The sequence below is a fragment of the Nerophis ophidion genome, linkage group LG14 (genome assembly GCF_033978795.1).
Source record: "Nerophis ophidion isolate RoL-2023_Sa linkage group LG14, RoL_Noph_v1.0, whole genome shotgun sequence".
Classification (NCBI taxonomy): Eukaryota; Metazoa; Chordata; class Actinopteri; order Syngnathiformes; family Syngnathidae; genus Nerophis; species Nerophis ophidion.
In genome coordinates, this window is record NC_084624.1 from 1,342,582 (window position 1) to 1,369,865 (window position 27,284).

At 40.9% G+C, this 27,284-nt stretch overlaps 2 protein-coding genes across 2 annotated transcripts; one reads left to right on the forward strand and one right to left on the reverse strand.

The window, feature by feature from the left end:
- Positions 1 to 229: 229 nt before the first annotated feature.
- Positions 230 to 10,805, reverse strand: LOC133567913 (uridylate-specific endoribonuclease C-like). The gene is made up of 7 exons (XM_061919531.1): positions 10,645 to 10,805; positions 7,586 to 7,685; positions 5,944 to 6,055; positions 2,919 to 3,040; positions 2,738 to 2,850; positions 930 to 1,083; positions 230 to 864 (listed from the first exon to the last, which is right to left on the reverse strand). Exons 1-7 carry the CDS (start codon positions 10,653 to 10,655, stop codon positions 604 to 606), a joined length of 873 nt encoding a protein of 290 aa, XP_061775515.1. The 5' UTR covers positions 10,656 to 10,805; the 3' UTR covers positions 230 to 603.
- Positions 10,806 to 12,267: 1,462 nt separating this feature from the next.
- LOC133567916 (p21-activated protein kinase-interacting protein 1-like) lies at positions 12,268 to 26,929 on the forward strand. Its single transcript, XM_061919532.1, has 10 exons — positions 12,268 to 12,577; positions 18,360 to 18,522; positions 20,028 to 20,145; positions 21,637 to 21,711; positions 21,780 to 21,832; positions 21,907 to 22,052; positions 22,131 to 22,228; positions 23,657 to 23,756; positions 25,329 to 25,461; positions 25,541 to 26,929. The coding sequence occupies exons 1-10, from the start codon at positions 12,500 to 12,502 to the stop codon at positions 25,666 to 25,668; spliced, it is 1,092 nt and encodes a 363-aa protein (XP_061775516.1). The 5' UTR covers positions 12,268 to 12,499; the 3' UTR covers positions 25,669 to 26,929.
- The last annotated feature ends 355 nt before the right edge of the window (positions 26,930 to 27,284 follow it).

The window sequence follows — 27,284 nt, forward strand, 5'->3', positions numbered from 1 at the left end:
ATTTGGATATTTTGCTAAAGCATACTTTCCAACCCTCCCGATTTTCCCAGGATAATCCCGAATTTCAGTGCCCCTCCCGAAAATCTCCCGGGGCAACCATTCTCCTGAATTTCTCCCAATTTCAACCTGAACAATAATATTGGGGGCGTGCCCTAAAGGCACTGCCTTTAGCGTTCTCTACAACCTGTCACGTCAGCTTTTCCTCCATGCAAACAGTGTGCCAGACCCGTCACATAACATGAGGCTTTTATATACACACAAGTGAATGCAAGACATACTTGATCACACTGAGGGTAGCCGTATAAACAACTTTAACACGGTTACAAATATGCGCCAGACTGTGAACACACACCAAACAAGAATGACAAACACATGTCGGGAGAACATCCGCCTGGGAACGCCTCGGGATCTCCCTGGACAAAGTGGCTGGGGAAAGGGAAGTCTGGGCTTCTGTGCTTAGGCTGCTGCCTCTGCGAACCGACCTTGGATAAGCGGAAGAAAATGGACGGATGGATGGATGTATTATATTCTTTAAAGTAAGAGTAAAAACACTATAAGGTTGTCTTGTACTTAACAACTGTGATTTGAGACGCTATGGCTCGTTTACAAATCCTGGTTGTTGCTGCTGAGGAGTTTGGGGTAGGACGTGCCGATGGAGCGCCCGTGGCGATAGACCACCAGCTCTAGCGTGTACTCGTCCACTTTGACCAGCACCGACATTCTCTTCTCCGTGGACGCGAGGAAGATGACGGTGAAGAGAGCAACCTCGAACTCGGGGCTCACGCCGATGAAGGAGCCTCCGATGGGCTTGACCAAACCCTTCCAGCTGAACTGCAGGTTGAGGACGTGGTCGTCCTCGTCGGGCTGTAAAAGATGGTGAAGTGAAGACGGGCGTGGCGTGGCAAAGAGACTTTATGTGTTTGTCTCACTGTGTTTTTTTTGTCTCTTGCTTTGTAGCCTTTGTAGTCGATGTGGTCGCGCTTCTCCTGCAGGTAGAACTGCACCCAGTTGTGAAGACCCATCATCTCCTGGCCATACTTGGTCTCCCCAACAAACACGTGCTCGAACCCGCAAGAATCCTCTCTGATGAAAGCAAGTGCACTCAATTATCACACATTTCTTGCACTAGTACAATCCCTGTTTCCATATGAGTTGGGAAATTGTGTTAGATGTAAATATAAACAGAATCCAATGATTTGCAAATCCTTTCCAAGCCATATTCAGTTGAATATGCTACAAAGACAACATATTTAATGTTCAAGCTCATAAACTTTTTTTTTTTGCAAATAATAATTAACTTAGAATTTCATGGCTGCAACACGTGCCAAAGTAGTTGGGAAAGGGCATGTTCACCACTGGTTTACATCACCTTTTCTTTGAACAACACTTAATAAGCGTTTGGGAACTGAGGAAACTAATTGTTGAAGCTTTGAAAGTGGAATTCTTTCCCATTCTTGTTTTATGTAGAGCTTCAGTCGTTCAACAGTCCGGGGTCTCCACTGTCGTATTTTACGCTTCATAATGCGCCACACATTTTCCATGGGAGACAGGTCTGGGCTGCAGGCGGGCCACGCTGTTGTAACACTTGTCTTGCTGAAATAAGCAGGGGCATCCATGTTAACGTTGCTTGGATGACAATATATGTTGTTACAAAACCTGTATGGACCTTTCAGCATTAATGGTGCCTTCACAGATGTGTAAGTTACCCATGCCTTGGGCACTAATGCACCCCCATACCATCACACATGCTGGCTTTTACACTTTGCACCTATAACAATCCGAATGGTTATTTTCCTCTTTGTTCTAGAGGACACCACGTCCTCTGTTTCCAAATATAATTTGAAATGTGGACTCGTCAGACCACAGAACACTTTTCCCCTTTGCATCAGTCCATCTTAGGTGAGCTCGGGCCCAGCCAAGCTGGCGGCGTTTCTGGATCTTGTTGATAAATGGGTTTGGCTTTGCATAGTAGAGTTTTAACTTGCACTTACAGATGTAGCGACCAACTGTAGTTTCTGACTGTGGTTTTATGAAGTGTTCCTGAGCCCACGTGGTGATATCCTTTACACACTGATGTTGGTTTTTGATGCAGTACCACCTGAGGGATCACAAGTCCGTAATATCATCGCTTACGTGCTGTGATTTCTCCAGATTATCTGAACTTTTTGATGATCTTATAGACCGCAGATGGTAAAATCCCTAAATTCCTTGCAATAGCTCGTTGAGAAATGTTGTTCTAAAACTGTTCGACAATTTGCTTACAAAGTGGTGACCCTCACCCCATCCTTGTTTGTGAATTACTTAGCCTTTCATGGAAGCTGTTTTTATAGCCAATCATGGCACCCACCTGTTCCCAATTAGCCTGCACACCTGTGGGATGTTCCAAATAAGTGTTTGATGCGCATTCATCAACTTTATCAGTATTTATTGCCACCTTTCCCAACTTCTTTGTCACAAATTCTAAAGTTAATGATTATTTGCAACAACAAAAAAATGTTTATGAGTTTGAACATCAAATATGTTGACTTTGTAGCATATTCAACTGAATATGGCTTGAAAAGGATTTGCAAATCATTGTATTCTGTTTATATTTACATCTAACACAATTTCCCAACTCATATGGAAACAGGGTTTGTAAATAAATATCCAATTAACTTTTCCTTCACAGCTAAGAATTGGTTATTAACGCTAAGGCCTTGAGCTTCCCCTGGTGGTGACTAGACCAAAAAGAGCTCACCCTCCGCTCCTGTCCCGGTGGTACAATCTGAACCAGATGTCGTAGAGCTGTCTCTTGAAGTGCGTAAGGTCTGTTGGAGACTGTCTCTTCTGGATCAGATACTGGTGAGCATGCTGGCGGTGCACAAAACAACAACATGGTTCCTGATCGCCCGTCTACTGTCACACTATTGTGTTGTCACCTTCATAACTTCTGTCTCCAGAATGGCGTCCAGAAACTTGTGGTTCTCCTCGAACTCCTCTGACGTCACCTTCTCTGACACGCCGGTCGACATCTCGTAGTTGTCCAGCAGGTTGATGAAATCTGCATCAAGGATAAAGCAAACTTGTTTCCAGTAACTCCACGGATCTCAGATTGTCATTACAGCCTTTTTACACAGATCAGGACTTGGATGTGGCACGTCTGTGGTTATGACCGGCTCCCTTTACACAGTGTCCCCCCTTTGTTACTCTTACTTTGTCAGGAAGGCGGTAAATTGCGGAGTCTCTGCTGTTTGTAATGTTGATAGCATTTTTTTTTTTTTAAAGACAGAAAAAATTCAAAATCCTAATTATTTAGAGGGGTTTATCTGGAAATATTTTAGATAGGTTAATCCCATTTATAAAAGGCCAAAAACTTAATTGTGTTTTTAACAGCCGGTTTCAACTAAGTCCCTACTGTAATTAGTTTTTAGAAAAGTTGGTTTTGCATAATAGGTGCAATGGCTGGGCGATATGGCCTTTTATTAATATATCGATATTTTTAGACCATGTCACAATACACGATATACATCTCGATGTTTTGCCTTAGCCTTGAATGAACACTTGATGCATATAATCACAGCAGTATGATGAGTCTGTGTCTACATTCAAACATTCTTCTTCATACTGCATTAATATATGCTACTTTTAAACTTTCATGCAGAGAGGGAAATCACAACTAAGTCAATTGACCAAAACAGTATTTATTAAACAGTTATTAAGCAGTGGCACAAACATTCATGTCATTTCAAAACAGAAAGTGCAAGATTGTCAGAGACATTTTAAAAAAAGCTATGAGTGCACTTTTGTGCGTGATGTCACTAAGATGACATATCAAAACAACACTAAATTAAAGTGCACTTTTTGTACAGAACGCCACTACTATAGTTTAAAACAAATAAAGTGCACTTTAGTGCAGATGTCACAAATTATTTCAATAACTGTCAAATAAAAATTAGCTGCATAATAGGAAATCAAATAGTGTATGTGCTTCGCTATGTTGTAAGTTACTGCGGACGTTATCTCCTGTTGACTATTTTTTTTTTATACAGTGTTGATCTGAAAATGGTTGCTTCGGCATTTTGTGGGTGTGGCACTGGCGGAGATGTTGACATGCGGAGTTTCAAGCACTCTTCATTCTATAGCGCAGGGGTAGGGAACCTATGGCTCTAGAGCCAGATGTGGCTCTTTTGATGACTGCATCTGGCTCTCGGTTAAATCTGAGCTGACGTTGCTTAACACGATAAGAAATGAATAATTCCACTTGTAATCACAGTGTTAAAAATAATGTTCAAAATATAAAACATTCTCATGCATTTTTAATCCATGCATCCGTTTTCTACGGCACCTGTTCAAGAAGTTGCGTTAATGATAAGAAGTTATTTATTTATTATTGGTTAGTGTGGGGCTTGCCCTCCTGGGGGTTCTTCAGACCACCAAGCACCGACATGAGAGCCTGTTTCAGGGTTACAATATTGTTTTATTTTTCAATAAGTTTCCAGCAATAGTATTTACAGCCCCAACCCCATCTCTCCTCCTGGCTGCTGCTTATAACAGAGCAACAGGTGATTAGATAACTAGGCCCAGGTAGGCCATCTACGCACCTGTCGCTGCAGGCCCGCAGCCCACGCCCCCTCCAGTTAGCTTCAGAATAACAATGTTATTACAAAGAATAAGAGACCTATTATACTCTAGAAATGTTGTTCTTACTTAAAAATGCACATGTTTAGTTGTGTTCAGTGTTAAAAAAATATTATATGGCTCTTACGGAAATACATTTTAAAATATTTGGCTTTTTGGCTCCGTCAGCCAAAAAGGTTCCCGACCCCTGCTATAGCGGGTGACTTTTCAAATGATGCTACATTAGTAGAACTGCTACTTTTTGTAGCAACGCTTTTGCTGCATACTTGACATATTACGGTTGTCTGTTCGACACCTCCCTCTTGAAGCCAAACCCCCGGCAGAAGATGGACCCCGTGCTGTTTTTCTTGGGAATTAATTATTCCTTCATTTGTTACCAGATTGGCATCTTCTTTCTCTCATTTTACCACTCGCACCTCTCCGCTAGCATCACAGCTAACGTTACCCATGCCGCTACCTTTTTGCTCCGCGAGAGCATATGACGTTGCAGGCGTGACAGTATGTGACGTATGTAAGAAGGTGCGCTTGTTTTAAGTCTCTGTGAGAAGGAGAGACAAGAAAGAGTGAGAAGAGCCTGTAGTGTAATGCCAGCAGCTAAAAGCAACTGCGTGAGAAGGTATACTCGAATATCACGATATAGTCATTTTCTATATCGCACAGAGACAAACCTGCGATATATCGAGCCCTAATAAGTGCCCTTTAAATTGATATTCTGGTCATTTTATTTTTAATTTGTTAGCAATTTTGCTTTTTTTTTTAAATCCCAAAAAATTCAGATCCAAATTATTTAGAGTGCTTTATTTGGATATGTTTTAGATAGCTTAATCCCATATATAAAATGGCAAAAACCTAATTGTGTTTTAAACCTAATTGAGCTGGTTTCAAGCAAGTACCTGCAATACTGTAATTAGTTTTTAGTGCATATAAACATACCAATTGTGTGTGTCTGGGGCGGTGACATTGGGGATGGGGGCCCTTTAAGGAGTCTTATCTATGATTAATTTGGTGCTACGCCCCTGGGTGGAAACATGATGGTTCTACTATATCCCCATTGTTCCATTTTAATTAATGTTGTTTTGTACAGAACAGGAAAATGGGTAAAAAGTGGTGGCTTTTCTGCTCTGATACTTCTTCCGGAGATGGAATACCAATCATGTCAAATCCTACAAAATCAGCTGAAAACCTACAACAGTGCTTTTGGATGTTGTACTTTCAATGTATTCTCATACCACCGAGCAAACGTCATTGCAAAGGTGAAGGACAAGGTTTTTTTTTCTTCACTTAGTAAATAAAACATTAAAACGTAATAGAAGATACTCAACGTACGAGAATAGGTCTTGATGCTCCTCAGCTTGTCTTCATTGACGTACGTGAAGAGTGGCGCCCTGGCTCTGTCTCTGGCGTAGTTACTGCCCTGCGCCACGTAGCCTGCCCGCCCCTTCATTTTAGACACAAACACGGAACAACAATATTGGTGGTCAAGATCTAATGCTACTCCCACAATGTTCCCCACTCTATACTGCAGACCTGGACATATTAAGGCCCGGGGGCCACATCCGGCCCGTTAAGCTTTTGAACCTGGCCCGTCGGACACTCCCAAATAATTTTTTTTTGGAAAGTGTATTTGACGTTATGATGTGCAGTGATGTTTTCTGATGACCGTAAGTCTTCAACTAAGTCTTACAATGGTTGGAATCTGCACCTTTGAATTATATACTAGTTACTAGGGGCGTGGGAAAAAAATCGAAAATTGGGGGAGTTGTGGAACTTGGAAAAATGTCTTATTGATTTAAATGAAGTGAAGTGAATTATATTTATATAGCGCTTTTCTCAAGTGACTCAAAGCGCTTTACATAGTGACACCCAATATCTAAGTTACATTTAAAGCAGTGTGGGTGGCACTTGGAGCAGGTGGGTAAAGTGTCTTGCCCAAGGACACAACGGCAGTGACTAGGACGGCGGAAGCGGGAATCGAACCTCCAACCCTCAAGTTGCTGGCACGGCCACTCTACCAACCGAGCTATGCCGCCCCAGAAATTCCAACATTTCTGGGAATTTCCCAGAAATGTTGGATTTTCTGAAAAAGCGGGAATTTTTTGGAAAATGGTAAAACAAATGAATGAGTTGAAATGGTTGGTGTTGAAATTTGTCGAGAAATGTTGAAGTAGTAACATGTTGAATGGTTTTGCGGAATTCCTGGAATTTCGGGAAAACCAGGAATTTATCCAGTTCAAAAACAATTTAGTTTTTTGTCCTAATTAAGAACAGTGCTTTGACGGTGGAACGGTGGAAGTGGGTTAAAAAATGTTGGAGGAGTAGTCGGCAGAAAAAAGGGTGGAGAAGGGGCTTGGGAAAAACCAGGAATTCTGGAAAATCCTGGAATTTTTTGGAACTTTGGAAAAAGTTTGAATTTTTACAATGGTGGAATGGTTGGAATAGGTTGAAAAATGTGGAAATTGTCAAAGTTTGAAAAATGGCCTATTCATTTTGAATGGGAAAAATTGTCCTGGAAAACCTGGATTTCTGGGAATTTTTGGAATTTGTCAAGGGAAAAGACCGTAATTCCCGAATAGCCTGAAGAGTTTGAAGTTGGAACGGTTTGAATGTTAGAGCTCACCAAAATTTGGACAAGAAGACAAATAATAAAGTGAAGTTGGAGAATAAATAGATAAATTTTGTTGTGGAAAAGCACATGCTCCAAAGCATTCACATAATAAACACCTTCCAGCCCCGAGTGAGCATGCCTGACTCTGTGGGCGGGCACTGCCTCAAGAGCTGTTCTGGTCAGTGAGTTGGGAGCCTGCAGCTTTTTAGCCTACTGACTAGCGTCCTTGACTTGTTTAGTCACAGGTTTGAGCCTGGGTGTGCGTGGGATGACCACTGTTACGTTGCACCAAGTCAGCTGTGTTGTAATCTCCACCCCTTTTGTCCCCTCAAGCACAAACATTGCTATTCTCCAAGTACTGACCTGCGGAGAAATGATGTAATCAGTTCCCGGTTTCAGGCGGTTGACGTCCAAGTGCCAGAGATCGTTGAGCACCTCTGACAACTCCTGGTTGGTTCCTTGACTGAAGAACAAAGCACATTACTTTAGCGCCGTCTTTAACAAAATGCAATGTTTTGCTCAGTGGCCTAGTGGTTAGAGTGTCCGCCCTGAGATGGGTAGGTCGTGAGTTCAAACCCCGACCAAGTCATACCAAAGACTATAAAAATGGGAGCCATTACTTCCCTGCTCGGCACTCATCAAGGGTTGGAATTGGGGGTTAAATCACCAAAATGATTCCCAAGCGTGGCCACTGCTGCTCACTGCTCCCCTCACTTCCCAGGGGGTGGAAAAGGGTGTGTGTGTGATTATCAGTGGTACTTTATAGACTGTATTTATAATAATCACATGTGAATAATGCTGTATAATGGACTGTATTTATGTTATTCACATGTGAATAATGCTGTATAATAGACTGTATTTATAATATTCGTATGTGAATAATGTCGTATAATAGACTGTATTTATAATATTCACATGTGAATAATGCTGTATATTAGACTGTATTTATGTTATTCACATGTGAATAATGCTGTATATTAGACTGCATTTATGTTATTCACATGTGAATAATGTCGTATAATAGACTGTATTTATATTATTCACGAGTGAATAACGCTGTATAATAGACTGTATTTATATTATTCACGTGTGAATAATGCTGTATAATAGACTGTATTTATATTATTCACTTGTTAATAATGCTGTATATTAGACTGTATTTATGTTATTCACATGTGAATAATGCTGTATAATAGACTGTATTTATAATATTCACATGTGAATAATGCTGTATTTTAGACTGCATTTATGTTATTCACATGTGAATAATGTTGTATAATAGACTGTATTTATATTATTCACGTGTGAATAATGCTGTATAATAGACTATATCATTCACATGTGAATAATGCCGTATAATAGACTATATTTATATTATTCACGTGTGAATAATGCTGTATAATAGACTGTATTTATATTATTCACGTGTGAATAATGCTGTATAATAGACTGTATTTATAATATTCACATGTGAATAATGCTGTATAATAGACTGTATTTATATTATTCACGTGTGAATAATGCTGTATAATAGACTGTATTTATATCATTCACATGTGAATAATGCCGTATAATAGACTATATTTATATTATTCACGTGTGAATAATGCCGTATAAGACTGTATTTATATTATTCACGTGTGAATAATGCCGAATAATAGACTATTTATATTATTCACACATGAATAATGCTGTATAATAGACTGTATTTATATTATTCACGTGTGAATAATGCCGTATAATAGACTGAATTTATATTATTCACGTGTGAATAATGCCGAATAATAGACTATATTTATATTATTCACGTGTGAATAATGCCGTATAATAGACTGTATTTATATTATTCACGTGTGAATAATGCCGAATAATAGACTATATTTATATCATTCACATGTGAATAATGCCGTATAATAGACTATATTTATATCATTCACATGTGAATAATGCCGTATAATAGACTATATTTATATTATTCACGTGTGAATAATGCCGTATAATAGACTATATTTATATCATTCACATGTGAATAATGCCGTATAATAGACTATATTTATATCATTCACATGTGAATAATGCCGTATAATAGACTATATTTATATTATTCACGTGTGAATAATGCCGTATAATAGACTATATTTATATCATTCACATGTGAATAATGCCGTATAATAGACTATATTTATATTATTCACGTGTGAATAATGCTGTATAATAGACTGTATTTATATTATTCACGTGTGAATAATGCCGAATAATAGACTATATTATTCACGTGTGAATAATGCCGTATAATAGACTGAATTTATATCATTCACATGTGAATAATGCCGTGTAATAGACTGTATTTATATCATTCACGTGTGAATAATGCTGTATAATAGATTGTATTTATATTATTCACGTGTGAATAATGCTGTATAATAGACTGTATTTATATCATTCACATGTGAATAATGCCGTATAATAGACTATTTATATTATTCACGTGTGAATAATGCTGTATAATAGACTGTATTTATATTATTCACGTGTGAATAATGCCGAATAATAGACTATTTATATTATTCACACATGAATAATGCTGTATAATAGACTGTATTTATATTATTCACGTGTGAATAATGCTGTATAATAGACTGTATTTATATTATTCACGTGTGAGTAATGCTGTATAATAGACTGTATTTATATTATTCACATGTAAAAAATAGTGTTTATTATTTATTGTGAGTGAACTGTGGTGCTGGATTTCCTCCAGGGTTCAATAAAGTACTTTCTATTCTATTCAACTTTAACTTTAACTTAACTTTATCAAGGGTGGCCAAAACGCCGCTCCTGCACTTATGTCAGCATAGAAAACATCATTTGCAAAATAATAAATAAATGCACAGTGCTTCATTTTGACTTAGTGAAATATTAGGAACTTTGCAGATATGGTGGTCATTTGAAATATTAGGATATAAATGAGAATAACAACTTTGTAATGTTATTTTTGTTTTGTCAGTATTAAAGCTTGTAACTGTAGTGTTAGCCAGCAAGTACACAATGTTAGATCCCTGAGTTCCTGTTTTGCATAACATCTCTATTTTTGCAGTGTGATGTTTTGACTAGGTCCTCTCTCTTGTTGTGTAACCATGACTATTAACTACCAGCAGACCCTGGTCGCACAAAGTCCCCATTGTACAACGCAGCTGTGAAACGATACAAAACTTATTTTGCAAGAGGAACGACAAAAACATCAAAATGGAACTTTTTCCCCCCTCCCTCTCCATTAACAAGAAGCGTGCCACTGCTCCATATGTTACAGCAGGCCGACTTGTTGACACAATAGAAACGTGTATTTGGAGTGCAAATACAAAGTTTACGAGCAGATGGAAACGTCGACAAAGTGGCTCAAACACTTCTCCACGTTTGCTTACCTTCTCGCCATGTTTCCCTGCAGAAGAGAGGGACTTGACTCGCATTTTAGGAGGAAGAAAGTACTGTTGCAGATGCAGAGGATGTCATGACATCATCGAGGACGCCAGCCAATGATGAGACGGACAAAATATTCCCTGCACGCCCACCGCGAGAAGGGCGGATGCTGTCATGTGCTCGCCTTATCATACTTGCCAACCTTAAGACCTCCGATTTCGGGGGGTGGGGGCGTGGTTAAGATTCAAGTATTTCATATAGTGTGAAGTGAAGTGAAGTGAATTATATTTATATAGCGCTTTTTCTGTAGTGACTCAAAGCGCTTTACATAGTGAAACCCAATATCTAAGTTACATTTAAAGCAGTGTGGGTGGCACTGGGAGCAGGTGGGTAAAGTGTCTTGCCCAAGGACACAACGGCAGTGACTAGGATGGCGGAAGCGGGAATCGAACCTGCATCCTTCAAGTTGCTGGCACAGCCACTCTACCAACCGAGCTAAACCGCCCCAACAATATATATATATATATATATATAAGAAATACTTGACTTTCGGTGAATTCTAGCTATATATATATTTATTTTATAATATATATATATATATTTATATATATAATATAAGAGAAATACTTGAATTTCAATTTTCATTTATTTATTGTCTGTCCTTGTTCTATTCTCTGTCACTATTTTTCTAACCATATGCATGTACAGTAGATGGCAGTATTGTCCTGTTTAAGAGTGTCACAACATTGCTGTTTATGGCAGACGAACTGCTTTACGGTAGACGAAAACGTGACTGCTGTTGTTGTGTGTTGTTACCGCGCTGTTAATGAAACTGCCTAACAATAAACCCACATAAGATACCAAGAACTCGCCCTCAATTATTACCGTATTTCCTTTAATTGCCGCCGGGGCGCTAATTAATTTAAAACCTCTTCTCACTCCTGCGCTTACCAAAGGTATGCGGTAAAAGTAAGCATGCGCTAATTATTTTAAAACTTCTTCTCCGACACTAACCAAAGGCATGCAGTACAAATTTGAGTGTGATATAAGCTTGGACCTAAAATCCTACTGAATAGCTCTTAATCTTCTTCCATTTATGCGATTTCAATTTACCGGTATTGAAATCAGCCTCCTCCATTTTGAAAATGATGACAGGGGAAGTGTCACTGGTGACGTCGCAAGTTTGACCCGGCAGTAATACTAAGCATGCGCTAATTATTTTGCGAAGCGAGTTAGACTCGGCAGTAATGCAAGGCAGGCGCATACTATATGCCCTGCGGCAATTCAAGGAAATACGGTATATAGATCAGTCTGAATTTCGGGAGATTTTCGGGAGAAAAGTTGTCCCGGGAGGTTTTCGGGAGAGGCGTTGAATTTCGGGAGTCTACCGGAAAATCCGGGAAGGTTGGCAAGTATGCGCCTTATCAATGTCACGTTTTAAATTTGTGTCAAAGCAAGTATTTACGTTCGAATCCTGTAACGGAATGCTTATAAATATTTGCATTCTTTGGCGCGTTTCTTTCAGGTGTTGCTGCGAGGGGAATAATCATTTTAATCGCGGACACGGTCACCCGCGCCGCTTGGTGGCGCCATTGCAGCTACATAGCGTGAACCACGTCACAGAACAAGAAAATTGCGCGTGCGCAGTACGTTCCAGGGTTGTTATGGTTCCTCACATGTGTTGAATGTATACCCAAAGGTTTATTTAGTCGCTCCACTCCTCGCTTAACGTAAATTATCCGTTTTTTTTTTATTCCATTTTGTTTATAATATAGTTACTGCCGCTGCAACGAAGTGACAAGCGTGTCAGACGAAGGCTGGAGTCGGGGAAGAAGTTCGCGTTAGCTTTAGCATAGCATCATGGCTTCTGTGGTGAAATTGATTGCCGGCAGCTACGAGCAAATAGCTTTTGGCTACAATGTTCAAACCAACGAGAATGTAAGTGACACTAATCTCTCCTTCCATGTTTTTCTACCGCCTGTAAATAAAAAAAAATGATCATCCATCCATTTTCTACCGATTGTCCCGTTCGGGGTCGCTGGAGCCTATCTCAGCTGCATTTGGGCGGAAGGCGATGTACACCCTGGACAAGTCACAACCTCATCGCAGGGCCAACACAGATAGACAACATTAACACAATCATTAATCCATCTTCTTCCGCTTATCCGAGGTCGGGTTCACGGGGGCAGCAGCCAAAGCAGGGAAGCCCAGACTTCCCTTTCCCCAGCCACTTGGTCCAGCTCCTCCCAGGGGATCCTGAGGCGTTCCCAGGCCAGCCGGGAGACATAGTCTTCCCAACCTGTCCTGGGTCTTCCCCATAGCCTCCTACCGGTCGGACGTGCCCTAAACACCTCCCTAGGGAGGCGTTCGGGTGGCATCCTGACCAGATGCCCGAACCACCTCATCTGGCTCCTCTCCATGTGGAGGAGCAGCAGCTTTACTTTGAGTTCCTCCCGGATGACAGAGCTTCTCACCCTATCTCTAAGGGAGAGACCCTCCACACGGCGGAGGAAACTCATTTGGGCCGCTTGTACCCGTGATCTTGTCCTTTTGGTGGAAACCCAAAGCTCATGACCATAGGTGAGGATGGGAACGTAGATCGACCAGTAAATTGAGGACTTTGCCTTCCGGCTCAGCTCCTTCTTCACCACAACGGATCGATACAGTGTCCGCATTACTGAAGACGCCGCACCGATCCGCCTGTCGATCTCACCATCCACTCTTCCCTCACTCGTGAACAAGACTCCTAGGTACTTGAACTCCTCCACTTGGGGCAGGGTCTCCTCCCCAACCCGGAGATGGCACTCCACCCTTTTCCGGGCGAGAACCATAGATTCGGACAGATTTGTCAAGGACAAATCAGCACCTCCAAGTCCGAATCACACGATCAATGTTTATTTATATAGCCCTAAATCACAAGTGTCTCAAAGGGCTGCACAAGCCACCACGGAAATGTATTTGCAGTTATTACCTGTGATACTTTCTTAAAACTGTAAAAGTCATGGAAATGTGGCATAATTGTACTTCTTTGATAGAGGCGTGTGTTTTCCCGATAGGAAAATCTCATATTGTTTGAATGATTGATTGAGACTTTTATTAGTAGATTGCACAGTACAGTACATATTCCGTACAATTGACCACTAAATGGTAACACCCCAATAAGTTTTTCAACTTGTTTAAGTCCAAGGTCATCAATTCATGGTGTTACTTAGATTTGATCCACAAGGGAAATTGTTCAAATATCAATCAATCAATGTTTATTTATGTAGCCCTAAATCACCAGTGTCTCAAAAGGCTGGGGATCAGCGCCTACATAAGGGCAAGGAAAAACTCACAACCCAGTGGGACGTCAATGAGAATGACTATGAGAAACCTTGGAGAGAACCTGCACCCCTCCCCCCCACTAGGGCAGACCGGATGCAATGGAAGTCGAATGGGTCTAGCATAATATTGTGAAAGTCCAGTCCATAGTGGCTCTAACATAATATTGTGAAAGTCCAGTCCATAGTGGATCTAACATAATAGTGAAAGTCCAGTCCATAGTGGATATAACATAATAGTGAGAGTCCAGTCCATAGTGGATCTAACATAATAGTGAGAGTCCAGTCCATAGTGGATCTAACATAATGGAGTGAGAGTCCAGTCCATAGTGGATCTAACATAATAGTGAGAGTCCAGTCCATAGTGGATCTAACATCATAGTGAGAGTCCAGTCCATAGTGGATCTAACATAATGGTGTGAGAGTCCAGTCCATAGTAGATCTAACATAATAGTGTGAGTCCAGTCCATAGTGGATCTAACATAATAGTGAGAGTCCAGTCCATAGTGGATCTAACATAATAGTGAAAGTCTAGTCAATAGTGGATCTAACATAATAGTGAGAGTCCAGTCCATAGTGGATCTAACATAATAGTGAGAGTCCAGTCGATAGTGGATCTAATATAATAGTGAGAGTCCAGTCCATAGTGGATCTAACATAATAGTGAGAGTCCAGTCCATAGTGGATCTAACATAATAGTGTGAGTCCAGTCCATAGTGGATCTAACATAATAGAGTCCAGTCCATAGTGGATCTAACATAATAGTGAGAGTCCAGTCCATAGTGGATCTAACATAATAGTGAGAGTCCAGTCCATAGTGGATCTAACATAATAGTGTGAGTCCAGTCCATAGTGGATCTAACATAATAGAGTCCAGTCCATAGTGGATCTAACATAATAGTGAGAGTCCAGTACATAGTGGATCCAACATAATAGTGAGAGTCCAGTCCATAGTGGATCTAACATAATAGTGAGAGTCCAGTCCATAGTGGATCTAACATAATAGTGAGAGTCCAGTCCATAGTGGATCTAACATAATAGTGAGAGTCCAGTCCATAGTGGATCTAACATAATAGTGAGAGTCCAGTCCATAGTGGATCTAACATAATAGTGAGAGTCCAGTCGATAGTGGGGCCAGCAGGAGACCACCCCGAGCGGAGACGGGTCAGCAGCTCAGAGATGTCCCCAACAGATGCACAGGCGAGCGGTCCACCCCGGGTTTCGACTCTGGACAGCCAGCACTTCATCCATGGCCACCAGACCCGTGCCCCCCCCCCCCCTGCAAGGGAGAGTGGGGCAGAGGAGAAAAAGAAAAGAAACGGCAGATCAACTGGTTGAAAAAGGGGGTCAATTTAAAGGCTAGAGCAGGGGTCACCAACATGGTGCCTGTAAGGACCAGATGAGTTGCCCGCTGGCCCGTTCTAAAAATAGCTCAAATAGCAGCACTTACCAGTGAGCTGCCTTTGTTTTTAAAATTGTATTTATTTACTAGCAAGCTGGTCTCGCTTTGCTGGACATTTTTAATTCTAAGAGAGACAAAACTCAAATAGAATTTGAAAATCCAAGAAAATATTTTAAAGACTTGGTCTTCATTTGTTTGAATAAATTCATTTATTTGTTTTACTTTGCTTCTTATAACTCTCAGAAAGACAATTTTAAAGAAAAAATACAACCTTAAAATGATTTTTAAACACATATACCTTTTTACCTTTGAAATTCCTTCCTCTTCTTTCCTGACAATTTAAATCAATGTTCAAATATATATATATATTTTTTAATGTAAAGAATAATACATAAATGTTAATTCATTTTAGCTTCTGTTTTTTTGATGAAGAATATTTGTGAAATATTTCTTCAAACTTATGATTAAAATTCAAAAAAATTATTCTGGCAAATCTAGAAAATCTTTAGAATAGAGTTTAAATCTTATTTCAAAGTATTTTTGAATTTCTTTTAAAATTTTTGTTCTAGAAAATCTAGAATAAATAATGATTTGTCTTTGTTAGAAATATAGCTTGGTCCAATTTGTTATATATTCTAACAAAGTGCAGATTGGATTTTAACCTATTTAAAACATGTCATCAAAATTCTAAAATTAATCAGGAAAAATTACTAATGATGTTCCATAAATTCTTTTTTAAATTTTTTCAAAAAGATTCGAATTAGCTAGTTTTTCTCTTCTTTTTTTCGATTGATTTTTGAATTTTAAAGAGTCGAAATTGAAGATAAACTGTTTCAAAATTAAATTTTAATTTTTTTCCTGTTTTCTCCTCTTTTAAACCGTTCAATTAAGTGTTTTTTTCATCATTTATTCTCTACAAAAAAACTTTTGGTAAAGGGAAGAAAAATGTACGACGCAATGACAGACAGAAATACCCATTTTTTATATGTATAGATGTACTTATTAAAGGTAAATTGAGCAAATTGGCTATTTCTGGCAATTTTATTAAGTGTGTATCAAACTGGTAGCCCTTCGCATTAATCAGTACCCAAGAAGTAGCTCTTGCTTTCAAAAAGCTTGGTGACCCCTGGGCTAGAGTATACAAATGAGTTTTAAGATGAGACTTAAATGCTTCTACTGGAGCCCCAATAGAAAACGTTTTATAGTCCGCAGACTATTTTTGGGCTCTGGGAATCACTAATAAGCCGGAGTCCTTTGAAGGCAGATTTCTTGCCGGGACATATGGTACAATACAATCGGCAAGATAGGATAGAGCTAGACCGTGCACTAGACAGCGCAGGTGAGCCAGTATTGGCCTAATATGATCAAACTTTCTTGTTCTTGTCAAAAGTCTAAAAGCCGCACTTTGTACCAACTGTAGTCTTTTAATGCTAGACATGGGGAGACCCGAAAATAATACGTTACAGTAATCGAGAAGAGTAATACTGCTACTGCTACAAAAAAAGTTATGTTAAAGTACCCATGATTGTCACAAACACACTAGGTGTGGTGAAATTATTCTCTGCATTTGACCCATCACCCTTGATCACCCCCTGGGAGGTGAGGGGAGCAGTGAGCAGCAGCGGTGGCCGCGCCAGCGAATAATTTATGGGGATTTAACCCCCAATTCTAACCCTTGATGCTGAGTGCCAAGCAGGGAGATAATGGCTCCCATTTTTATAGTCTTTGGTATGACTTGACCTACCAATCTCAGGTTGGACACTCTAACCACGAGGCCAGTGTTTTTACACCTTTTTTGAGCCAGGGCACATTTTTTGCGTTGAAAAAATCACGCCACCAGCAGAAATCATTAAAAAAACGAAACTCAGTTGACAGTAAAAAGTCGTTGTCGCAATTGTTGGGTATGAATTCAAACCATAACCAATCATGCATCAATATAGCTCTTGTCTCAAAGTAGGTGTACTGTCGAAACCTGCCACATCACGCCGATACTTATTGTGAGTTTTTTGCTGTTTTCCTGTGTGTAGTGTTTTAGTTCTTGTCTTGCGCTCCTATTTTTGGTATTTTCCTGTAGCATTTTCCTGTCTTCCTTTCAGCGATATTTCCCGCATCTGCTTTGTTTTAGCAATTTTTTATCCTTCTTTGTGGGGACATTGTCGATTGTCATGTCATGTTGGGATGTACATTGTGGACGCCGTCTTTGCTCCACAGTAAGTCTTTGCTGTCGTCCAGCATTCTGTTTTTGTTTACTTTGTAGCCAGTTCAGTTTTAGTTTCGTTCTGCATAGCCTTCCCTAAGCTTCAATGCCTTTTCTTAGGGGCATTCCCCTTTTGTTTATTGTTTGTTTAAGCATTAGACACCTTTTTTACCTGCACACTGCCTCCCGCTGTTTCCGACATCTACAAAGCATTTAGCTACCTGCTGCCACCTACTGACATGGACGAGTATTACACGGTTACTCTGTCGAGCTGTAGACAGCACTGACACTCAACAACAACAACACATCATTTGCAGACTATAATTACTGGTTGGCAAAAAATATTTTTTTACCCCTAATAGGTGAAATTAAATGTCTCCCACGGCACACCGGACTGTAGTGAGCAGCGGCACAGTGGTTGAAAAACACTGCAGTAGGCCACTGAAGTATTACTGACATATTTCATTCATCTAACTAATCATACAAATACAATGCATTATATTTGTCGCTTTAAGAATTATTAACCACTGCCTTATTGTTTTTCTGTTGGGGCGGCATAGGTCGGTTGGTAGAGTGGCCGTGCCAGCAACTTGAGGGTTGCAGGTTCGATTCCCGCTTGTGCCATCCTGGTTACTGCCGTTGTGTCCTTGGGCAAGACACTTTACCCACCTGCTCCCAGTGCCACCCACACTGGTTTAAATGTAACTTAGATATTGGGTTTCACTATGTAAAGCGCTTTGAGTCACTTGAGAAAAAGCGCTATATAAATATAATTCACTAATTCACAATTCACTGTTGCAGGTGTGGACCGTCAAGGCCGACTTCACACACCACGCACATGCCGCGTCCCTTTCGGTGGTGGCGGCCAGCGAGAAGTTTGCTGTCACCGGCAGCAAAGATGAGACCATACAGGTGTACGACATGAAGAAGAAACTGGAACACGGCGTTTTGCAGCATCACAACGGCGAGTGCTACCCGAGGGGGAGATTATTACCGAAATGGTCATAGAGTGCAACTTTATTTGTATAGTCTAATGACTACCAATGCAAATATTCTGCCCGAACAAACATAACACTGCACAGTTTAAATGCCTACTGAAATGAGATGTTCTTATTTAAACGGGGATAGCAGGTCCATTCTATGTGTCATACTTCATCATTTTGCGATATAGCCATATTTTTGCTGAAAGGCTTTAGTAGAGAACATCCACGATAAAGTTCGCAACTTTTGGTTGCTAATAAAAAAGCCTTGCCTGTACCGGAAGTAGCAGACGATGTGCGCGTGACGTCACGGGTTGTGGAGCTCCTCACATCTGAACATTGTTTATAATCATAGTGAAGTAGTGAAGTGAAGTATATTTATATAGCGCTTTTTCTCCAGTGACTCAAAGCGCTTTACATAGTGAAACCCAATATCTAATTTTTACATCTAAACCAGTGTGGGTGGCACTGGGAGCAGGTGGGTGAAGTGTCTTGCCCAAGGACACAACAGCAGTGACTAGGATGGCGGAAGCAGGGATCGAACCTGCAACCCTCAAGTTGCTGACACGGCCACTCTACCAACCGAGCTATACCGCCCCAGCAGTAGCTAGAGCTATTCGGACTGAGAAAGCGACAATTTCCCCATTAATTTGAGCGGGGATGAAAGATTCGTGGATGAGGACGTTTAGAGTGAAGCACTAGGAAAAAAAAAAAAAGGCGATCGCAGTGGGAGCGATTCAGATATGAGGAACATTTACTAGGATAGTTCTGGAAAATCCCTTACCTGCCTATTGTTTTGCTAGTGTTTTAGTGAGATTAAATAGTACCTGAAAGTCGGAGGGGTGTGGCCACGGGTGTGTTGACGCCGGAGTCTCTGAGGGAAGTCACGACAGCTGCATGGACGGTGCAAGCTCCGCTGATGTCTCCGGTAAAAGGCGACTTATTACCACAATTTTCTCACCGAAAACTGCCGGTTGACATGTGGTCAGGATCCATGTTTGCTTGACCGCTCTGATCCATAGTAAAGCTTCACCTCTGGGAATTTTAAACAAGGAAACACCGTGTGTTTGTGTGGCTAAAGGCTAAAAGCTTCCCACCTCCATCTTTCTACTTTGATGTCTCCATTATTAATTGAACAAATTGCAAAAGATCCAGCAACACGGATGTCCAAAATACTGTGTAATTATGCGATTAAAGCAGACTACTTATAGCTTGGATCGGGCTGGAAAATAATGTCCGCTACAACCCAAGACATCAAACGCACGAGTCATCATACCGCGACGTTTTCAACAGGACACTTGGCGAGAAACTTAAAATTGCAATTTAGTAAACTAAAGCGGCCGTATTGTCATGTGTTGCAATGTTAATATTTCATCATTGATATATAAACTATCAGACTGCATGGTCGCTAGTAGTGGCTTTCAGTAGGCCTTTAAATGAAGGTAATATTGGCAACAATGTGCTTATTATTGTGATTGTCTACTCACAGGCTCCATCACCTGTCTGGAGTTCTATGCGTCATATTTAATAAGCGGAGGAGAGGATGGACTGATGTGTGTCTGGAGCATAAAGAAGTGGGAGTGCCTCAAGTCCATCAAAGCCCACAAGTGAGTCCCGGCCACTGTCACACATCAGGACCAATCACTGACCTTTTCAGAGCTAGTTTTATTATGCACGTAATGCCAACTTCTGTCCTATTTAAAACAAAATCATATCCATCCATCCATTTTCTACCGCTTGTCCCTTTTTTTGACGTCGCGGGGGGTCGCTGGAGCCTATCTCAGCTTCAATTGGGCGGGAGGCGGGGTACACCCTGGACAAGTCCCCACCTCTTTGCAGGGCCAACACAGATAGACAGACAACATTCACACTCACATCCACACACTAGGGACCATTTAGTGCATGTCTTTGGAGGTGGGAGGGGCCTATCCCCAGGTGCATGTCTTAGGAAGTGGGAGGGGCCTATCCCCAGGTGCATGTCTTTGGAGGTGGGAGGAAGCCGGAGTACCCGGAGGGAACCCACGCAGTCACGGGGAGAACATGCAAACTCCACACAGAAAGATCCCGAGCCCGGGATTGAACTCAGGACTATTCAGGACCTTTGTATGGTTTTGAAAAATACAACAACCAAGTAAATCATTTGTTGAAGATGCAACAATTTAGTAGTTGCACTGGAGTTGTTTTGAAGATCTTAACGAGAGTGCTCCATGTTTAAAGATCTACTGCAAGTGTTAGTCATAGATCTTCTTCGTCGCAGAGATTTTTTACTCGTACAATTTTTGTTGGGATTTAAATTAGAGATGTCCGATAATATCGGATGCCAATATTATCAACCGATAAATGCTTTAAAATGTAATATTTTCAAAAAGTATAATTTATGACTTTTCAAAACGCCGCTGTGTACACGGACGTAGGGAAGAGTACAGAGCGCCAATAAACTTTATAGGCACTGCCTTTGTGTGCCGACCCAGTCACATAATATCTACGACATTTCACACACACAAGTGAATACCACCCATACTTGGTCAACAGCCATACAGGTCACACTGAGGGTGGCCGTATAAACGACTTTAACACTGTTACAAATATGCACCATACCCACACCAAACAAGAATGACAAACACATTTCGGGAGAACATCCGCACCGTAACACAACATAAACACAACACAACAGAACAAATACCCAGAACCTCTTGCAGCACTAACTCTTCCGGGACGCTACAATACACCCCCCGCCCACCTCAACCTCCTCATTGAGAGCATGTCCCAAATTCCAAGATGCTGTTTTGAGACATGTTAAAAAAAAAAATGCTCTTTGTGACTTCAATAATAAATATGGCAGTGCCATGTTGGCATTTTTTTCCATAACTTGAGTTGATTTATTTTTGAAAACCTATTTACATCGTTTAATGCATCCAGCGGGGGCATCACAACAAAATTAAGCAATAAAAATGTGTTGATTCCACCACTGTATATATCGGTAATTAAGAGTTGGACAATATCGGAATATCAGCAAAGAAACCATTATCGGACATCTCTAATTTAAATATATCTATGTGTAGACTGGATGTTGGGTTAATGTCAGTTTTTTTTTCCAGAGGCCAAGTCACGTCGCTATCTGTGCATCCGTCTGGGAAACTTGCCCTGTCAGTAGGCACGGATAAGACCCTCAGGTGAGGCACACATCGCAGGAACATTATTGCTTCTACAAGATGTTCCAATGTTTCTTTGTCTTTTATAGAACGTGGAATCTAATGACCGGAAGATCTGCCTTCATTAAGAACATAAAACAGAGTGAGTGTGGAGTCCCATCAGGTTTTTTTTTGTATGGAGATATGTGTTGTGAGATCATCGTGACGTCTCTGCAGACGCACACATCGTGCGGTGGTCTCCAGACGGGAGCAAATACGTGGTGGTCATCAACAACCAGCTGGACCTTTATGACCTGGAGACAGCTTTGGTGACCAAGACGCTGACGAACCCCAAGAGGATTTCATCTGTCAAGTTCTTAAACGTGAGTTCCCCAACTCTGACCACCATCTTAAATACGCCAAACACTATCTAATCACGTGTTTTTTTTTCTCTCTCCCAGAATAAAATTCTGGTGGTTGCGGGCGATGATGAAATAGTGAGACTGTGTGATGTTGACAAGCAGGAATGGATGTGTGAGTTCAAGGCTCATGAAACCAGGTAACATTTTCTGTTAGGGTTCGAAAGATTCAATATGTAAAAATACCAAAGACTTTAAGGGTACAGTTGCGACCAGTGTGTTGAGGTAACACGCACATTTGTTTCAAGCGTTAACCAGCGATAGAGCTGCCCCTCCTATAAGCAGAATCAGCATCGGAATCACTTTATTAATCCCTGAGGAGAAATTAAAATTTTCAGCACAATCCCATTCAAGATCAGACAAACATTACAGGGAGACAGAACAGGATCGCTGACGGGTCTGCCAACTTCCGGCACCCCTTACAAAAAAAAGGGGAGATAAAGGTAAACAAAGGGGGGCGGGGGGAAATCGGTCTAAGGCTGGGCCCCTGGAGAGGGGGTCCAGACTGAGGCCAAGGGAAAAAAACAACTCATAGCCATAGCACACATCGCTCTTACATATTTGTAAGAGGGAAACATGAAAGAACCCAAAGGACATTGAAGACATTAAAATAGCAGAGCTGATACAACCAGCCACGTCTACTTCTACATACAGCTATGAATAAAAAGTCAAAGAAACATACACACTGTGGTGGTCTATGCGGTGTTCCACAACATTGTCTGCTGGGGTGGAGGGAGCATGGCCAGGAGCAGACCCAACAAAGCAACCAAGATATCGCTGTCCGCCAGTGTCTAGTCTGCATGGATGAGCGAGGATGTGTCTAAGGAGACTTGGGTGTCTGATACCTGCTCATTCAGCCAAGACACTGTGTAGCTTGTCCGTCCGGGCACTCAATGCTAGCTCCGCATCTCCTCCAGTCTCTCCAAACTGACTCTGGTGTGGCAGAGACCCAGCAGCTGGTCTCCATGGCCAAAAGGCTCCCGGGAGGAAGATCCAGAAGTTCACAAAAAAGCACTGCAGAAGTCACAAAAGAGCCACCACTTGTTGCACAGTCACAAATTGTCCCCAACCAAAAGGCAAGAAAAAAAATATAATACCACATGAAAAGAAGAAGGAAACACAAAATGATGACACAAGAGCACAGAGCTCCTGCCAACAGCTGCCACTACAGTGGCGCCATCTTGGGGGAGAAAAAAAAAGCATTTTATATGAGTGCATGTAAAATGTAAATTAATGAATGTGGGGGGGACTTCCACATAACATTTTGCCCACTTAGTGCAGTCCCAGTGATAAATCTGCACATCTAATGGAGAGGAGGCCACTATTTCAACATAGATGGAATAGAATAGAAAGTACTTTATTGATCCCTGGAGGATATTCAGCACCACAGTTCGCTCACAATAGAATACTAAATACTATACAGCAATATCCACATGTGAATAATATAAATATATTCTACTTATATTCTACATTTAAGTGCAGTCAAGAAGGAACATATGCATGATACAGTCTGATGGCTGTCGGCCTAATGTTTGCTGCAAGTACTAATGTATTTATGTCTTCTTTAGGGTGAAAGCAGTGGAGAGCTTCAAAATGGACGACCACTGCGTGATTGTCACGGCTTCCAACGACGGATTCATCAAAATGTGGAAGCTGCGCCTGAACGAGGCAAGCCTTTTATTTTAATTCCACATTTACTCTTTCTTCCTTAGGAAACCATGGAAGTAGAAATATGTTCCAGTGTCAAAACGTGGCCATGAAAATAGGTGATTTAAAGGGGAACATTATCACCAAACCTATGTAAGTGTCAATATATACCTTGATGTTGCCGAAAAAAGACCATGTATTTTTTTAACCAATTTCCGAACTCTAAATGGGTGAATTTTGGCAAATTAAACGCCTTTCTGTTTATCGCTCTTTTAGCGATGACGTCACCAAGGTAACACACCCGCCATTTTTATTTTCACATTACAAACACCAGGTCTCAGCTCTGTTATTTTCCGTTTTTTCGACTATTTTTTGGAACCTTGGAGACATCATGCAGGGTGGGTGTGTTATCGGAGGGTGTAACAACACTAACAGGGAGGGATTCAAGTTGCACCACTGGCAAGAAATCTGCCGCCAGACTTCCATTGAATGTACCAAAGTGTCTGCCGGCGATGCTAAGACAGACATGGCACAGAGATGTATGGATAACCTGCAGATACATTTGCAACCATTAAGTCAACGAAATCACAAAGGTGAGTTTTGTTGATGTTGTTGACATATTTGGTCACGGCATGACTGCCAGCTAATCGATGCTAACATGCTATTTACGCTAGCTGTATGTACATTTGAAACTAGATACCCACATTTAATGCGAAACAAACACTTACCAATCGACGGATTTAAGTTGCTCCAGTGTCACAAGATGCCAAAGTCCTGATCGTTTGGTCCACACATTTTACCGGCGATGCTAATAAGGCAGCCATGCTATGGGCCACTTCATTATGTACACCCATGCTATGGCTGAATAGCGTCAATAGCTTCAATTTCTTCTTCAATTTCGTTTTCGCTATCTGCCTCCATACTCCGACCATCTGTTTCAATACATGCGTAATCTGTTGAATCGCTTAAGCCGCTGAAATCCGAGTCTGAATCCGAGCTAATGTCGCTATATCTTGCTGTGCTATTCGCCATTGTTTGTATTGGCAGCACTGTATGACGTCACAGGGAAATGGACAGTCGCATCGCAAATAGCAAAAATCAAGAACTTTAAAGCTTTTTTTAGGGATATTCCGGGAGGTGTAAAATTTTGAAAAAAACTTTGAAAAATAAAACAAGCCCCTGGGAACTGATTTTTTTTTGTTTTTAACCCTTTTGAAATTGTGATAATGTTCCCCTTTAACCTTATAAGCGTTTTTAAGTCCATCCATGCATCCATCAATTTTCTACCGCTTGTCCCTTTTTGGGATCACGGGGGTGCTGGAGCCTATCTCAGCTGCATTTGGGCGGAAGGTGGGGTACACCCTGGACAAGTGGCCACCTCATCACAGGGCCAACACAGAGACAACATTCATACACTTGGGACCATTTTGTGAAAAAAAGAGCAAAAGAGAAAATAAAAGTGCTTTTATACATTTATGTATTTATTTCCAGTTATAATTACATAATGACACATTTAAGTCATTATACAAATATGTATTTATTTCCTCAATTCTGTCCAATTTGACCCTCCATAAACCGCAAGTTATCTGACAGGAGCTCAAATGTCCCACCCTCTTGGGGGAAGTGAACACCACAGCCAGGCTGACTTGTTTGGCAGTGTGGAAGCCTCAATCAGTGAAGCCAATCAAAGAAGAGGAAACCACTGAGGCACCAACATCATCAAAAGGTGATAAAAATGTTTATTTTACGTTGTTCATCGCTGTGCACGACTTATGTGTTTGGTTTCTATCTTTTCTCGCTCGCAGAAGACGTTCAGAAGCTCCTAAAGACCAAGAAAGTCCGTATTGCCCCAGAGGAAGTCGTTCTGGAAGACGAAAGCAGGCCTAAAAATAAAAAGAGAAAGGTCGGTGGAACATTGCAAGAAGCAAAATAAAAAGTTTTATGAAGAAAAAAAAATCTATGGGATGATTTATGCACAAAATTAGATAAACTGACCTAAAAGCGTCCAATAAAAGATTAATTGCAGAAGAATGAAAATGTGTCCAAACATGTACATCTACCCCTGTGCTGGAATTTCCATGACAAATACACCACAGGGTGGCGCTCTTATTAAAAGTTGGACGGACTTGAAGTTTCTCATATGGGCACCTGCGGTAACTTAGGTCGCTCTGTTTGCTACACAACTTTAGACTGTTTGCAGTTTTAGCAAGGTTGGTTTAAAAAAACATATTTTGATACATTTATAAATGGTTGATTTCTACAGGCTAGTAAGTTAAAGTGTTGTACCTGACAACTTTGGGCTACCTTGCTTCTGCAGCCTTCATCAGAGGTGTCGTGACGTTAGCGTGACGTTGTCTGTGACCTGTTGTATGGATTGTACCATCCCACCTGAAGTGGTGGGACGGCGGCGTCCCCTGGTGTGCGTCGGGGCGCCCCCTGTCGTCTGGATGTCTACCAAACGGCCGCGAGCATAAGTATGCTCCTTCATCCCTGTTGACAGTCTTTGGGGCCCGCTTCCTGATTTCAACCGCCTCTTTGATCCACCGATGGAATTTGTTGCTTTCCATTCTAATGACCTTGGCTGCCTCCCAGTTCATTAGATGGTTTTCCCTCTTGCACTGATCTGAAATGGTTGATTTCAGATTTTCCTGCGTTGCTTTCATTCTCGTAGCACGGGTGAGCGTTCCAGATGTTTCCTTTTCACATTCTTTCTGGCGTTCCTTTTTTCGTGTGCTGAACTGTCGACCTGTCTCTCCTATGTATATTTTATTGCATGTTAGGCAAGGATCTCATATATCAAGAAGCAAGGTAGCCCAAACTTGTCAGGTACAGCACTTAACCTTACTAGCCTATATAAATCAACCATTTATAAATACACGTCACTAGGCTAAATGTACCGCTTTAACATATATTTTGATACATTTTGTGTATTAAAGATTTGTCTTATAGATAACAGAGCAACTTTGTGCAAAATCTAATAATCATTGTATTTAACTTGTAATCCTGGATATGATCTAGCAGTTTTGTGTTTCCCTTTTTATATTTCACCTTAAAATCTGTTCACCTTACCTTGATGGATTTTTTTCGTGTGGTACATTCTGACCTGTGTGATTGTACATTATTTGTCTTGTTTTGATAATAAATGTTTTTATCCACCCCAGCTGAATCTAACATAGTTGAAGGGGAACGTTAAAGCCATGATGTGCATCATTTGGCCACTAGACAGCAGTGTTGGCTTACCCTTACTCTGACCCTTACCCCAAACTGCCTATAATGCTTTGATTTATTGATGAATGTCAAGATTTTTCTACAACATGGGGTTTTATTTTCACCTTCAAAGCGTAAGTATATATGAATGAGAGAAAATGGGATTGGGGGCACGACAAAATGAAACGGAATATTATACATCATAACTTTGCATCTATCTAACTCATCCATCCATTTTCTAACACTTGTCCCTTTCGGGGTTGCAGGGGTGCTGGAGCCTATCCCAACTGCACACCAATTTTTACAATTTAAAGACTCGTAGAGTGTGAAATCTACACTTTT

Bases quoted from the DNA above. Each gene is read 5' to 3' on its own strand.
- LOC133567913 (XM_061919531.1), bottom strand. The intron at 6,056-7,585 runs GTCAGTACTTGG...TCTAAAATGAAG, and splicing joins ATTACATCATTTCTCCGCAG to GGGCGGGCAGGCTACGTGGC. The intron at 2,851-2,918 runs GTGACAACACAA...GTGCACCGCCAG, and splicing joins TGGAGACAGAAGTTATGAAG to CATGCTCACCAGTATCTGAT.
- LOC133567916 (XM_061919532.1), top strand. From the start codon at position 12,500: ATGGCTTCTGTGGTGAAATTGATTGCCGGCAGCTACGAGCAAATAGCT. The intron at 21,712-21,779 runs GTGAGGCACACA...TGTCTTTTATAG, and splicing joins GGCACGGATAAGACCCTCAG to AACGTGGAATCTAATGACCG. The intron at 23,757-25,328 runs GCAAGCCTTTTA...GTTATCTGACAG, and splicing joins GGAAGCTGCGCCTGAACGAG to GAGCTCAAATGTCCCACCCT.